The sequence below is a fragment of the Trematosphaeria pertusa genome (assembly GCF_010094035.1).
Source record: "Trematosphaeria pertusa strain CBS 122368 unplaced genomic scaffold BU26scaffold_6, whole genome shotgun sequence".
NCBI classification, from domain to species: Eukaryota; Fungi; Ascomycota; class Dothideomycetes; order Pleosporales; family Trematosphaeriaceae; genus Trematosphaeria; species Trematosphaeria pertusa.
The window spans coordinates 912,297-926,984 of record NW_022987217.1 but is presented as its reverse complement, the minus strand read 5'-3'; the positions used below and the strand labels follow the sequence as shown (position 1 = coordinate 926,984).

Genomic DNA, 14,688 nt, shown 5'->3' with positions numbered 1-14,688 from the left:
CTCCTCTTCTTCTTCGCAGCTTTCGTGCTCATTTGCCTTGCCGTGGATGAGCTGTTTCCGGCACTTCACGGCGCATATAGATGCGATGGAGACAAACGGTTGTTCTCCCATGCCGTGCATGATGGGGAGGCCATGGTCGCGGTTTTAGATGCATGTTTTCAGATGAAACTGTTCGTTGAGGTGGGCATGACGATTCGATGAAGTTCTTCCAACGACCTGATCCTCTTTCGGAGCTCGTGCGTATACTGCACTGACGAATCCCGATCCCGCAGAACAATCTCGAGATACTGCTCTAGGGAAATGACGCAGGAAAGATAGCGGTCGGTGTCTCTAGTCTTCGCATCCAGTTGCGCCTGCAGCGAATTGGACAGGTTCTGCAGTCTTAGGAGCTCGCTATTTCCCTTAGAGAGACATTCTTCCAACTGCTGGGCTTTCTCTGGGAGTGCTTCGAGGCTTTGGAGCTTGTGATAAAGCCTCTCAACCTCTTCTGGACTCATCAATGTGCCTTGAGTGATGGACTGTTCCAGTTTTGTAAGCTCCTCGTTCTTCTGTGCCCTCTCCTTCTCTAGGATATCTAGAGTGTGATCCAGGATTTTGTTCCGGGTCTGAAGGTGCTGGATTTCGGCGTCCTTCTCGCTGAGCTGCTGTTCCAGCGCTCGCAATCGCTGTTGGGCTCCTTCCGTATCCTGGCGAGCGTAATGAGCAAGGTCAGAGAAAGGTTGCATCTCTTCACAGTGCCTACTGACCTGCACGGCCTTGTGTCCAGCATCCTCCTTCATGAACTGTGACTTGTCGGCGTCGGCGTCGACATCCGCATTGCCCTGCGGCTGAGTGTCGCCTGGCAAAGCCCATGTTGTCTTCGGGTTGGGATCCTCGTAGGGCGACGAATTCAGGGCCATGTTTCCTTCCATGGGAAGACTGAGAGCCAGAGTTTCGGAGTTGTTGTTGGTTATAGAGCACTGTCGTTGTTTATCAATGTCGATATCGTTGCTGGACTCTCCTGGTTGAGGATCGGAGTAGCTATTGTTTGGAATCCCAAGTTCGGCGACGGCTTCCGTGTTCATCGCCTCACACTTTCCGGTTTCCTGCACGCCTGCACACCATTCCTTCAATTGTTCCTTCTTGCGCTTGCGTATGGCTAGCACCGCCGTGAAAGGCGCGGCTGCCGCAATTGTTCCGGAAGGAGACGGGGACTTCCTCTTACTCGTGGCTTCCATTGATGACCCGGACAGAATTCGTGCTTGGACAGAGTAGGCTTTGTCGGGAATTTAAGTAACTAGTGACGGTAGGATGTGGGCTAAGACAGCGGGAGAAAGCCCAAATATAAACCATAGAATGTGCGCAGGGCTACCTAACTTGGTCCTGCCTTTTATCTTCCAAGGTTGCATTGTAGTCTCAACAGAGAAGAGTCATGTCGGTACCGTGGAAGGCAGTTTTTAGCGTCATCCATCCGGGAAGGCACAAGCGTGAGCCTCGCGGTTTCCAACCTTGGAAGGTTCCTGCTCCTCAGCATCTGATCCTCGCACCGAAAGATAACTTGGCTTCGCAAGCAATTGGGACCTCGGAAGTATCTGGGTAAGTGAATAAGTTTCCATTCGGGGAAGTGATGGGGAAGTTGCAGGTTACTTGCTGACCCCGCACGGACAGCCACCATGGGCCGTATAAATTCCAGGCAGCAACCCATTGCTCAACATTCCTCTCCACTTCTCCCTCAGGCCTTTTTCAACCACCACACATCTCCTCGCGAGCCATGGACGGGCTCCCTGAGGAAATCGTGGACGCAATCATCCGCAGCATCGACACCCGCCGCAAACCGTATCTGACGCGTCCGGATTCTCGGACCTTCCATTCGCTATGCCTCGCATCGCGGAGACTGTATCGCATTGCTAAGCCGCACCTCTATGTGAGCATCCATAGCACATCCGGGACCATGGGCCGACAGCTCTTGCGTACGCTTTCCGCGAATCGCCATCTTGCCGAATGTGTCGAAAACTTTGCCGTCCAGCATAGCGCGGAAGGATGTTTTCAGACTATCACGAAATACAGCATCGAGCAGGATGAGTGGTACGGCCGCGTGGAAGACCAATGCGGGCCCCTTCTCTTGTCGACCATTAGACTGCTCCCAAACCTCAAGGTCCTCGATCTCTCCCGTTTCCCACCAAAACAAAGCGATCCTGTCTGGCTCCACCCGAGGCTCGACCAGGAAGGCAACCGCATAGGACGGGCGTTGGATGCATCTCAATTCTCAGTTGTACATCATCTCTCGCTACATCTTGGGTCATTGTCGGGATCGGAACTCTGGCCGGTATTCCGCCTTCCCTCTCTTCGATCTTTGGAAGTCGACATGCGGGAGCCGGGGATGGTAAGTCTGGCTACTGGGACACTGTCACAGACTTGGTCGGACGTAAAGAGCCTGTCGATCATAGGATTCTCTGCGTGGAGGGCAGACGACGTCAAGAGGATGTGTCTCGCTTGTGTCGCGCTTCGGTCCCTGTTCGTTACGACATCCGATTTGGCCACCACCCACTACATCCCCAAGACTTGTAGGTCGCATATCCGTGGCGAAAGGCTCAAGAGTATACGAGTAGCCGTAGAAGGGCTGTGGCATTACGACGTCGACGTGGGCCCGTACCGTGTGGATGATGAAGTTGTGGGAAAGGAGCTTGTTAACGTTCTGTCGTACGTGACGGGGGATCATGGTGCGGACGGCAGCCGAGTCGAAGCGTCGTCGGGATGCGATATGGTTCGCAGCGTAACATTAAGGGAGCTGAGTCCTGACGAGAAGAGGGCGTACGATTCTCGGCTAGTGAGACGACCGTGAAGGGGGTGCTTTCGAAGCGAATGCGCCCCGTGGATGGCATGCAAAGAGCTTGCCTGTTAGAGCTGCCAGATTTTAATGCGCTCTTAGATGTATTACCGCTCTGCATCTGCACTTCCCTCCCGCCGACTGATTTAGAGCCACCGCCGAGACCGGCAGCTATCCTAAGATGTATTTCGGCAAGTATGGGCAATAATCGTATCGTTCGGTGTTGGTAGTAAGGTAATAGAGACTAAAGAGATCATGTAAGGGGGAAGAAGCTGGAACGGTCAAGCTCTCAACTTTGGCCGCCGTCATTCACCTGGATCGTTAGCAGCTGGACTGAAACTCCTGGAGCAATACTATGAGAGAACTCGGGGACTGTGCCTACGATATCTCAGCGCGTGACGCGTTGTGATCTCCGCCGGATGGACTGCTCCCTCCCGAGTGCCTGACATTGCGGAAGGAAGGTTTTCACCGGGCACTCCAGGATCCCAAACACATCCTCCTCGTCTTGCCGATATCCCGCCGCTTCGATGTCTTCCTCCAATCCATCGAGATAAGGGAGATAAGATGCAGATGCTATCCGTTCGATCGTGCCTCGCGTCCACCTCTGTCTGTGTCCAACCAGCCCTCCTCCGACCCGCAACTCCCCCCACTCTGCCTCACAAACGACCAACCGCGCCGGTCAGTATTCCGCATTCCACGATCAAGAGCCCCAAGAAACGCAACAAAACAGCACAGCAGCCAGGGGCTCTTCCTCATATATAATCAGAACTCGTCGGGGGGCCATCCATCGGACATCGGCCCCATCGCAGCCACACAGCCTCGTTTCGTTTCGCGGCAAGCCTAATCCTCACATCGGAATGCGTACACTACACCCAGAAAAGCCATGGGCACCACGCGGGCCGGCTTCCCCGGGGTGTTGGCATGCTTGCGCGATTAGGAATGCACACACGATTGGGGAGTGATAACTAGGATGGGGCTGGGAGGGGAGTGGTTGGTGGCAGACGCAGATGGGATGCAGAGATTTGTAAGGAAGGCATGGATGGCTGGGACGAGGTATGAGAGGGAAGGCACGAAGGAACGCGGGAAGGAAGGAGCGCTAGCAGGAGAAAGCCACCCGTCTGTGTTAGTGGAAGGACTTCAGGAGCGAAATAATGGACTTGGACGATGCTGCGGGTTAACCGAGCTACATGGAGCTTTGAGGAAGCATATAGCTGGCTCGTATACTGTGTGTGGTTGTTGTAGTCCGAAAACTAGGGTTTTACGAATGTGGCTAGCTGGTGCGGTGTTTTTGGACAGCAGCACCTATAATGGCTACAGATGCATGCTGTTGCGCAACCACAACCGGGGACGATGCTACGGTGGCTGCACATGGGTGTGTTTCCTGGGGAATATAAGATTATGATATGCATGTAGTGCGCTCGGAGGCAGATGTACGGTGGGTGGAAGATCTGTCGGCAGTTGGCTCACCGCAGTGCGTTGTCGCACGGTATGCCGATACTGGAGGAAACCTAGTGGAAATGCTGCATGCTCCCTCCTCGTTAAGGCTGTATTCTACTGATGCGAATGGAGCTTGGCTTTGGAAGCGATGGGGAGAGGGGAGTAATCTTCAAACTATGTTGCACTGAACGCTCATTTCCAAGGTTCCTACTGATCAAAGCCAGCGAGCAAAGGCAAGTGTGAGCTTGAAGCTATCACTTGCGCTCTTACAGTTCCCTTTCCCTATCGCTGGCTGTCCCGTACCTTTCTCATCTACCTGTGGACGCGTCTACGCCCTATAAGGCCGTCTACGCCTGCTTGACGGGGGCGAACTTACTGTACTGAAGGTCCCGACCGGGTATCGCACGAGTAGGTAGATCTCCCGCCAGCGCGCTCACACTGTGCAGCCGAAGGAAGATATGCTTAATTCCCCAGATTGCCTGCCGTCGAATCTGCCGCCGTGCGTGGCTCGGGCGCGGCTGATAAGCTGTGGTCTTTGAGAAGGAAGAGGGGCGGGATTAGGTGTTACGCAATGCTTGATGGCGCCCGTCCCGCAGGCGGGTTCTTACAGCTATCCGCTCGCGCTTCTGAAGAGTGCGGAGTGTGGTGGAGGAGGATAGAATTGTGACAGTGAAAGACGAGTCACCTGATACCGGCCGAATTCAAGACCTCTGGCCACGTAGTCTTCAGCCCTTTGACGAAAGATGTCCTCTCCCGCCCGGAGAAAGGCTGCCTCGTAGGTGCCTCGAAATGTCTCTCCCTGCGACGGGTTCACGCTGCGTAGCGTGTCCCCACTGTTGGGGTCACGTGCATCGGTGTCCGTAGGCGCGCCCTGACGCCACCAACACAAGTCCGAAACAGCGTTTCTGTACAACGCAGGGGTCGAGTTGCACTCGGGGCTTGCCTCAGGACGACACCTCGGTCCTCTGACAGCCGCCACGCATGCAGGGACGGACACTTGCGGTTGTCCAACCCAGAGCTCGGCGGAGGGACAGCACAACACCAAGTCCTGTCGCACCGAGCGGAGCCAATGCAGCTTACTGCAGTGGCGACTAGCACAGCGGCAAGCGACTCTAGGGGAAACGATGGCGATCTAGTGATGAGGTGAGGTTCGTGTTGGCACTATGAAACGGCCGTAGCGAGCGGGTAGAGCGAGAGCCGGTGATGTGGGAGAGCGTTGGCATCGAGATGGAGCGAGATGGAGCGCGGAAGCGAGACGGCAATAATGAACGTAGGGCTGGATCTGACATGTGAGGTAGGATGAAAAAGGTGCTGATATCAGACGGAGCAGCCATTACGTGCGGGCGCTTAGAGCGTCACGTCCACAGGGCGAGCGGATGGCGGATTAGTAACTGGGTGGGCGGGTTGCTCCACGTGGTGGAGGCTCAGACGGCCTGCGGGAGCAGATGTCATGAGAGAGATCACTAATTTTGCGCACTGTGTAGGCTGATGGGCGCGGGTGCGGGTGCAGCGATGACGGGAAATTGTGGGCGCTGGCCGTCCCTTCCACATGCGGAAATTCGATCGTCGCGCGCCCAGAGAGGGAAACGCTGGGGGTGGCATCACGACCGCACGACCAATCTCTCCAGATTAAGCTTCAAGTTTGCCTGGTTGCCTTGTGTTCGCATTCGCCGGTCGGTCCGCGAATTGCAGCACACCAGGACGCAGCCTGACGCAGCCGCGGTGGAGCGAGCGAATTCTGGCAGGCAAGGCGGATTTTGGTTTTGAGAGCGGCGGGATCAGCCTCAGCCTCACCAACGGGCCATGTGATTGGGCTATGAATAGAAAACGGAAAGAGCCTTGGCGCATCCTGCAGCCGCGCTAAGCCATCTCGGGTGGTGCTGCCCAGCTGCACCTGCCCCGCACGTCTATCGCGAGGCGTGCGATAGAGATGCGGCAGGCGGCGAGGCTGTGAAGACGGGCGCGTAGAGAGAAACAGTCCAAGTATCGCGAAGCGTCGTGCGTGGCTTCACGGCTGCTTTGTTTAGCTGCTCGGCGGTGCCCAGGTGTTGCGATGGCGAGGCTGGGGGAATAACGGCGGAGGACGCTAAGTCCGCGACGATGGCTTGCTGGAAACGGTTTGCGTGCTGGGCTACCCTGGATCCAGCTACGGTACAGTGCTGCACTGATTTCTCCGACATAGCATGACAAATATTGGCAGGATGAACAGAGTTGCTCACGACCACCGATCCCCATCTTCCTCCCGAGCAGCATCTAGCTTAGCCGTTTGGTCGGGGTCGCAGCAGTCATGTCCAGGAATGACAGCATGGTACGACGCGAGCCTGCATTCTCGTCAATACTGGTACTGTGCCTAGGTATGCTTCAGACGGCAGGCTTGCAACCCTGAAAATGGTGCTTCCAAGGTTCGCATCGAGACACCAGCTGGCGATAATCTTGCCTGAAAGCGACCAGCCAATGTCCGCGGAGAGCGCTATCAGATCAATCTTGCCGAAGGAGCGACGCTCGGAGGCTCGAGCGAGGCTAGGAAGCGACGACTCGCTAGCGCCCCGCACATCATGGATCGTGCCATTGTTGACTTTCTTCCATGTTCGCATTCGGACGGCGATGGCTTCTCCTCACCTCAATGTCAACCTCGCCAGCCGCTACACCGAACAAAGGCCGCGCCAGTGAGGTCCAGCACCTTCAGATGAATCCCGCATCTTGCTTCCCGCGAGCTAGCGGCCGTCCGTGGGCCGGCTTGGAACGGCGCCGCGAGAAGCGATAGGCAAGCGCCTAGCCCTCTCCGAGTTCCGTCTGCTGCTCGACGCCATCTGCATGTTGCCACGGCGCGGCGATACTCCTCAGGAGGACGGTATGGAAGAGTGCAAGATGCGACTCCCCAGACAGGCCCGGACTCGTTGTACTCCCTGAGCCTAGGCGCTTCCCCCGCTCTAGCCTCGAGCGACAGTTGCAGTCCGCCGTCGCCATGCTGTCGACTCCGTTTCATCGATACGCCAGCAGTGTTGGATTGGCCATGTCTCAGAGCTTTGGTGTTGGACTATGCCCGTCCGTTCGCGGGCGGGGTCACTGTTAAGTATCGGCATCTGCATCGCTCGCCACTCAACGCCCGGAACGCGTCGGGTATGCTGCGACTACGGAGCGTGGAGATGAAGCTTCTTGCTCGCCGTGCAGCTGCAGCGGACTTCCTGCCGCAGCAATCCTTCGGCCATCTGCCGATGTCACCATCCCTCCCGCTGCTCGAGCAATCATCAGTCCACCTGCATCACCACATGCAGCGCAGCCCACGTGCCGCCTGCAGGAGCATTGAGCCTGCCTCAGGTTGATTCGGCTGTATTGGAGTGTTGAGGCCCTGTCTCACTTCATGCTCTAGGCCTCTCAACCGTACAGAACCGGCAGGCATCAGAATGCCTGATGCCCGTCCATATTGCAACTTCTAGCGCACCAAATCGCAAAAGCAATCTACATCCTCAGCCGCGATGCCTGCTCTCTGGTTTGAGTTCTCACAACGTCAGCCTCTCAGAGCTTCGAGAAGTCTTACATGCAAGGAGTGCTGCACGCTGAATCCCGAAACCCGCCCATTCAGGTCAGCCTGAGGTCCCAAGGGTTCTGTCGTCACAGCGATCGCCGTCCCGACAAGCTTCGTAGCGCTCCCTCATAAACGACATGCGAAGCCGGAGCGGGAAAGGGCACGCTTGCGCAGAAGCAGCAAGAGCTCGTTCTGCTACAGTAAGTCAGCACGGCTCACCAACGCTCGTGCTTGCCAGGCTGGCAAAGCGAACAAAATCCCCTGTTTGAAAGCTTGAACGTGACACGGTTGAGTCGTTGGCTGCTGAATCATGGGCCCTTGGGCGCTGTTACGCGCCCGCCGTTGATCTCTCACACTTTCTGACAGTGGCTCCATGGCTGTGATTGGCCTGGTATGCAAAGCCGTGAGAACGTCGGTCTTTCACGCTGGGACCCTTAACCGCCATCCAAGACCGCCATCTCGGTTGCGGAAAAACAGGACCGATTTTCAAACGACGGTGACCTTGTCGGTGGGATTCCGACCGTCTGGGCGACCATACGACGTCAACCGCTCCTGGCGATACGTCGCCCGCGGCGGCCGCCCACAACGTGGACCGGAAAGGATTGCGAGCAGTTTGTGCGACATCACGTGCGCACTCTACTCCTCGTCAACGCGCTGGCGGCTCTGCCGGCTCAATGCTCCGCGCCGGCGGATACAGAGATTCTGGTCTGCAGTCGGCGCTCGAGCCCCAGAAACCGGTGAAAGATGCGATCTGACGTGCGACGTGCAGACGCGCACCCCTTCCGAACGCGCGACGAGCGCGGTAAGCTTCGTCAAACTCGAGACTGTCCTGCCATGTCCCGCATGTGTCCTCGTGCAGACGTCGACACCGTTGGTCGTCCGTTGAAGGCTCGTCGCGCCCTAGAGGGCTGATGGCGCGGACTAGGGGTGCTCGAGCGGGAGCTTGGTTGACGTGTTCCCCAAGCTTTCCCAGCCCGGACCAGCTAAGACATCCAGGCCAACACGGGCAGCCCTGCGCTCTTTGCTGGGCGAGTGGGCTGTCCGTGTGGAGATTTGCTCGCCTTGGCGGCGAGGGTGTGGGACAGGGCCATTAATAGCCGCAATCCTGTGTGCGGAGAGACTGCACCCCGATGCTTACGGCCCAGCGATGCTCTTCTGATATTCCTCAGCGGACGAATCAGCGCGCCGAAGACCGGTTTCAGCGCCTTTGGATTCTGAATTTCTCATCTCCACGCTGCACCGGACGTACCGTCGTGTCGTCGCCCAGCAGGAGCAACGTTCGACGTCGTTGCCGACGTCTCTCTCTGCATGGCATCCCCGCTGCAGCAGCTGCAGGAGGACCAGTCTGCCGCGCTTTGCACCTGTCCAATAATCGACTCCACCAATGGCCCTCAATTGCCGCAGGGTCGGGCATTATCCATGGGCTGCAGGGGCAGCAGCAGTCGCACGCCCGCTTGCCAGCCAAGCGGTCCCCGACAGCTGCATCGCGACGTCGATTCGGCGTCGCTGCCCTCCCCCTTCACCCTCTTAATCATCCTTCATGGTTCGTCGCGCATCTGCTGCGTCGCGATGACCGCACCACTGGCAGTCGCTTTGGGACAGGCCGTGATCCTTCGGCGGTAAGCGGCAGGTAGTGCGCGGGTGCAGGAAGGCTGAGCGCGCTCGTTCTGCCCATTCACGCATGCCGCTATTTTCGGGCGTGACGGCTCACGCTTGCTCGTCCACCGCAACTCCCAAGCCACTCCCCTCTTAGTAACCACTGCGCGGTGTGCCTCGAAGGTTTGATGCGGGAACGGTCCGCAGCCTGGCGTGGGCACCGCCCAGTCAGAGCCCCGAGCAATGCAGGGGTCGCCCACCCCAATTTTGGTGCTCGGATGCCTCCTTGTCCTCTGCGGCTGCTGGAACCGTTCGGTTGCGCCTCCAGCCATCCCCGTGGGCTCAAGCTTGTCGAGCTTCTCCTCGATCGTCGAGCGCTGTCATGAGAGCCGCCGCGGCACTGCCATTGGCCTCCCCTGCCAGCCTTCCCCCATGCCCTATCTCCCAGCGTCAAGGGCAGGGCGGGACCTGCAGCTCAAGCACCTCATCTCTCTGCCTCCTCCAGAGAGCTGCTCCCGTGTCCTCCTCGTCGTGCACTAATATCACGCTTGGCTCCAGGCACAGCCCGCAGATATTTACAGTTCCCCTCCACAAACTGTAGGGCGCAGCCTCTCCCTCTGCGTCTTTCGTCAGAACCCGATTTGGAACGGCCGTGATCCCCATTTCGGACGGACAGCCCTACCCTTCGCATCTGCCCTGGTCTCCTATCGTCTTTAATCTTCCGCTTCGTCCTCCGAGTCCGCCTACTCACTCCTTGCTAATCCGCCACACCTACGCGCGAAACATGAGCCTTAGCCCATAGTCATCTGCTGTGCTACCGGATCTGGACCCTTCGCCCGCTACCACCTCGCGGGCCCTCTTGTGTCCGAGCTCCCCACTTGAGGCTCTGATCCTTCCCGCAGGGCCCCTCCAGCTCTTAGAAGATATATACTGCTCGTCGCTGCCGCAGTCAGCTATGTCGGACTACCCCAGTGAGACAGGCGGCCGCCCATTGGCCTCATCCATCCCGCAACCTGAAGGCAGCCCTCCGTCACCATCACCACAACGCAAACGTCGCAGGACCTCGCAGTCGTCGGATGAGCGTGTCGGCGGAACCAAGTCTACATCTCGTCGTCGCCCAGGATCCAGGAAAGAGGCCTCGTTCGGCCCCCACGCCGGCTCCTCCCGTGGCGAGAGTTCCACCATGCAACGGTCGACCAGCCCTACGCAGATGTCGCAGGAGACGTCGGTCCACTACACCAGGACGGGCCGCATCAGTAAGGCGAAAAAGGGATTGAAGGTGCATCATTGCGAATGCGGACGGGTATGTTATTATCCTCTCTGCGCTTCAGCTCGCGTTCGCTTCCGCCCACGCTCTGGCTGGCTGAACACGAAGTCGCCACGACTCTTCTATCCATACTCCTCCCCTGCTCCGCCTCGCGCCGCATCGAACTTCTCTTTATTGTGGCGGCCTGAAGATTGTTGATGAGCACGTTACTGACAGATTATCTAGTCCTATACAAGAGCAGAGCATTTGAGGTGAGGTTGAAGTGCGCTTACTACGGAGGGGCACAGCTAATATGGCTTGCAGACGGCACCAGAAGAACCACGCGCAGGATGCACTGCGATGCGACTTCCCAGGATGTGGGAAGCCCTTTTATAGATTGGATCTCCTGCAACGACACCAGGAAAGACAGTAAGCGCCTTGCATTGTTCCCCAAAACGGAAAATGCTGATTGATGGCAGTAACGAAGTCGGAAAAGACTCGCCACAAACCCCAATATTTAGCCCAGGAAGCAGCGCAGAGACTGAAACTGTGGTTTCCGCGTCGGTCCCGATGCCCACGCCGATTGTGACCACAGTCCCGCCTGCGCCGTATTACCAGCCGCCAGTCTCTCCTATGCCGGAGTCGGCGCCAAACGCAAGGTATACTTCCAACCCGTTTCGTACTCCTCAGCTCCCCTCCTCCACCTTTGGTCCTGTCCTCCGTTCTTCTCCAAGTTCCAAGTCCACTTCCCATTTCAAGTGAGTTTCAACTGTACATCAAATGTCGTCTTTTTCCGTTCCTTCTTCACATTGTCGCAGATCCCTGCGTTGCACAAATTGCTGACTTTTGACTGCAGCCATTTGAAGCAGCCCAGGTCATCCTTCTCTGCGGCGCGTCATTCTGTAACACTTCCGGTAGCAGTTGAAAACCTGCAAACCAACAACATTGCCTGGTCAACAAATGATCCCTTCGGCCAGTCGCCCAATTACTCATCCTCGAGCGGATATGCTTCGCCTATTCCTCAGGCCGACTACACGAACATGTTCGCGAATCATCCTTACGGCCCTGGTTCGAATCAAGCACGCACCCGCACAAACTCCAATGCATCGTTCATAGAATCCTGGGGATATCCGTCGCGGTCACCTACTTCTGCTACCTCGACAATGGCATATACGTGGGCCTCAAACGACAAGAGTCCTGCTCCGCCCAGCCTGGCCTATATGGCCACGTCTTATCCCATGACGAGCATGCCCATGTCAGCTGGAGTCGATCCGATATCGGGGTTTGGGCACTTTGGCCCCAAAACCATTGCGCAGAGGGATGAAGAGGAGCAGGCAATTCTCTTCGCAGAGCAGTCCTATGGTATGGGCCTCGAAAACACGTACCCGTTTGAACAATATCTTGACAATTACTGGAGACACTTTCACCCCACCTTTCCCGTCGTGCATCGAGCTACGCATGAACGCCTAAACCAGTCGCCGATGCTCCACGCCGCCATGATCGCTATCGGTGGGCAATACTCCCATGACGCCTGCGTCAAGCGGAAGTCTCGAATACTTCACGACAGGTGCATGAAGCTGCTGGACAAGGTATGGACCAACTACTCTTCCATTGGCGATAAGGAAAATGCTAAAGGCAAGCAGAGAGACCTTGATGTCATGACAGAGGCGGACCGCCTGTGCGACTGGCAGGCCTTGCTCCTCATCGAAGTCTTCTCCCAATACCGAGCTCGCCGCGCGGCCAAGAGACTGTCGACGCGCTTCGAGACTATGTACCACAAGGTAGGCATTCTTTCACCACTTCCACCGGCCCTACTGACGATCTTCAGTTTGGCGAAAACTTCAGGATCATCACATCGAATATCGTCGATAATGTTTCCGCCCTTGCGCAATCGGAGAGTGCTACATACGAGCGTTGGGGTCAATGGGTCGAGCTCTCCACTCAGCAACGACTACTGCTCTGCTGTTACATCTTGGAGTCTCAACAAGCCACTCTGCTCGCCCGCAACTCCCAGCCATCGCTTATTCAACTCTCTGGCTTCGACCTTCCTTTCCCGGCCTACTCCGCATTATGGGACGCGACGAACCCGTCCGACTGGGCGATGGCGGCTCAGCAATACGTTCACCAACCATACGTTTACCAGATCACGCCCGATATGACTGCGACGGCTCTTGACTGCTTCCAGTCCTCGCTCCTCATTGCGGCGCACTATAACCACTTCAGCAACCCTGCTCCTTATCTTGCCCCTCCGCCCTTCGTTGCGATCGATCATCTGCTTGACAGCTCGCCCATCACCAAACATTTGCTCCTCACTGCAAAGCTTCTTCAAGTCACCCCCATCCGCGCTCTACTTGCTGTGTCCGGCGAGTCGTGGATACTCTCCGAAAAGGTTCCTTCCCCCCAGGCTTTCTCGAACTACAAGACAACGCTCAGGACTTGGGTCACTGGACTTTGGACCAATGTAGCTGAGCAACACACTCCTATCAAGGAAGCCCTTAAGTTGTCGATCGAAATCTTGCAGCATGCCCTCGCGCAACCGGCACACACACTTCGCCTTGAACTCGGCGCCGACATGGGTCTCTACTTCGCCGCGCTGACGATCTGGGCTGTCACTGTTGCAGCCAACACCCGCATCAACTTGCCTCAGACCCAGAACCAGCCGCATCGCTTCCAGTCCCACTCTCCTCTTCCGTCCAATCCCACCTATCCATCCACTCCGACTCACTTCGCAGCCGGCACACCCAGCATTTCTCCGAACCCCACCCACCCTACCGCCCTTGGCCTCATCCCGCACAACTCACACAGCTCTCCAGCACCGCTACCACCCTCCACGCCAACTAGCATGTCGCATTCGGAAATCACCATGACATCCATCAACTTCCTCTCCAATGCCCTCCTCGAGCTCGACTTCCTCGGCATCGTACCGCAGTGGCCGCGCGACGTGACTCAGTGGCAGCAGGGCTGCTCGGCTCTAATGCGCTGGGTCAAGATGCGTTTGAGGAATGGGGCTATGGAGGGGAGGGATAGCGTTGTGGGTACTAATGTTGGTCCTACTAGTGCGGGCACCGGCCGTGGTGGCGACGGCCTAGGTGAACTTCTTGATGGAGTCATCGGAGTGCTGGAGAAGATCATGGGAAGGGGCTGGGAAGGCTGGGGCGTCTAAGCCCCTTCATACTTCTTCTCCAGCTTATACGACAGGAACGAGCGCAACGCAAAGCATCGACAGCCATCACGCGTCAACGTATGATCTCACATGGTCGACATTACTACCTTCATCGTTTCGCATTTCTTCTTCTTCTTCCTTCTGCACTCTTTCGCCTCGCATATATTCCTGTCCTTCTCGCATCATATTCTCTTTCTCGCATTCCCTCACCGCTACTGTTGGATAGTGCATCGGCATAGCGTGGTTTAGCATTTCGGCATGGTATGACACGGCAACGGCAATGGCAATGGCAACGACGGATATCAGGATTACTATCTCACGAATGACGGAATGTTTTGGCTTATGGCCCGGTATACCCTCTTCTTAGGCTCCTGTACCACTATCTCTTCACCCTTCGACCCTCTTCGTCCTTCCTTGCAGTTCTCGCCTCGGCGTCATTGCGGGCTTTGTCTTTTTTTTGTCGATGCCTCTGCATGTATGCGGGGCTCTCGGCTTGTATTATTAGTCTCTATTCACTCTGTTTCTGCTCTGTTCATTGCATGCTGTCTGTACCAAGGCGCCCAATCATCTCCGTGATCTTTCTACTATAGATGATAGGTACAGGAGCATAAAAAGCTCCCACGAGTATCACGAACAACCTAATGCATTGTGCCATTACCTTGGCTACCGCTACCACCGAATCACCTCTATTGATATCTTGCTTTCATGTGATAATTGTCCGCTCCTTACAATACGTTTTGGGCCGCATTCTGCTCTCGCCTCAGCTCAGCTCAGCTCAGCTCAGCGCAGTTTTCTTTTCCTAAGGCGACCCATTCACGCACAACAACACAGCCCAATCTATCGGTCATCGCTATTCCCTCTCACTCCCCTGTTCTTACCCTCCGCACTCCACTAACCGATACCCCAATCCCAGT

At 56.5% G+C, this 14,688-nt stretch overlaps 5 protein-coding genes across 5 annotated transcripts; 4 read left to right on the top strand and 1 right to left on the bottom strand.

The window, feature by feature from the left end:
- Window positions 1–158: 158 nt before the first annotated feature.
- Window positions 159–1,567, bottom strand: BU26DRAFT_550203 (uncharacterized protein; the record flags this gene model as incomplete). Its single annotated transcript, XM_033832040.1, has 2 exons — window positions 747–1,567; window positions 159–686 (listed from the first exon to the last, which is right to left on the bottom strand). Exons 1-2 carry the CDS (start codon window positions 1,215–1,217, stop codon window positions 159–161), a joined length of 999 nt encoding a protein of 332 aa, XP_033684891.1. The 5' UTR covers window positions 1,218–1,567.
- Window positions 1,557–2,821, top strand: BU26DRAFT_550202 (uncharacterized protein; the record flags this gene model as incomplete). The annotated part of the gene is made up of 3 exons (XM_033832039.1): window positions 1,557–1,575; window positions 1,648–2,362; window positions 2,393–2,821. Exons 2-3 carry the CDS (start codon window positions 1,751–1,753, stop codon window positions 2,819–2,821), a joined length of 1,041 nt encoding a protein of 346 aa, XP_033684890.1. The 5' UTR covers window positions 1,557–1,575; window positions 1,648–1,750.
- Window positions 2,822–7,686: 4,865 nt separating this feature from the next.
- On the top strand, window positions 7,687–8,777 carry BU26DRAFT_291794 (uncharacterized protein). Its single transcript, XM_033821650.1, has one exon. It carries the CDS (start codon window positions 8,143–8,145, stop codon window positions 8,653–8,655), a length of 513 nt encoding a protein of 170 aa, XP_033684889.1. The 5' UTR covers window positions 7,687–8,142; the 3' UTR covers window positions 8,656–8,777.
- BU26DRAFT_291795 (uncharacterized protein) lies at window positions 8,778–9,506 on the top strand. Its single transcript, XM_033821651.1, has one exon. It carries the CDS (start codon window positions 8,900–8,902, stop codon window positions 9,401–9,403), a length of 504 nt encoding a protein of 167 aa, XP_033684888.1. The 5' UTR covers window positions 8,778–8,899; the 3' UTR covers window positions 9,404–9,506.
- An 814-nt stretch (window positions 9,507–10,320) lies between these two features.
- Window positions 10,321–13,774, top strand: BU26DRAFT_504311 (uncharacterized protein; the record flags this gene model as incomplete). Its single annotated transcript, XM_033826763.1, has 6 exons — window positions 10,321–10,668; window positions 10,858–10,883; window positions 10,936–11,040; window positions 11,091–11,369; window positions 11,468–12,392; window positions 12,440–13,774. 6 exons carry the CDS (start codon window positions 10,321–10,323, stop codon window positions 13,772–13,774), a joined length of 3,018 nt encoding a protein of 1,005 aa, XP_033684887.1.
- Between the last annotated feature and the right edge of the window lie 914 nt (window positions 13,775–14,688).

Bases quoted from the DNA above. Each gene is read 5' to 3' on its own strand.
- BU26DRAFT_291794 (XM_033821650.1), top strand. From the start codon at position 8,143: ATGGCTGTGATTGGCCTGGTATGCAAAGCCGTGAGAACGTCGGTCTTT.
- BU26DRAFT_291795 (XM_033821651.1), top strand. From the start codon at position 8,900: ATGCTTACGGCCCAGCGATGCTCTTCTGATATTCCTCAGCGGACGAAT.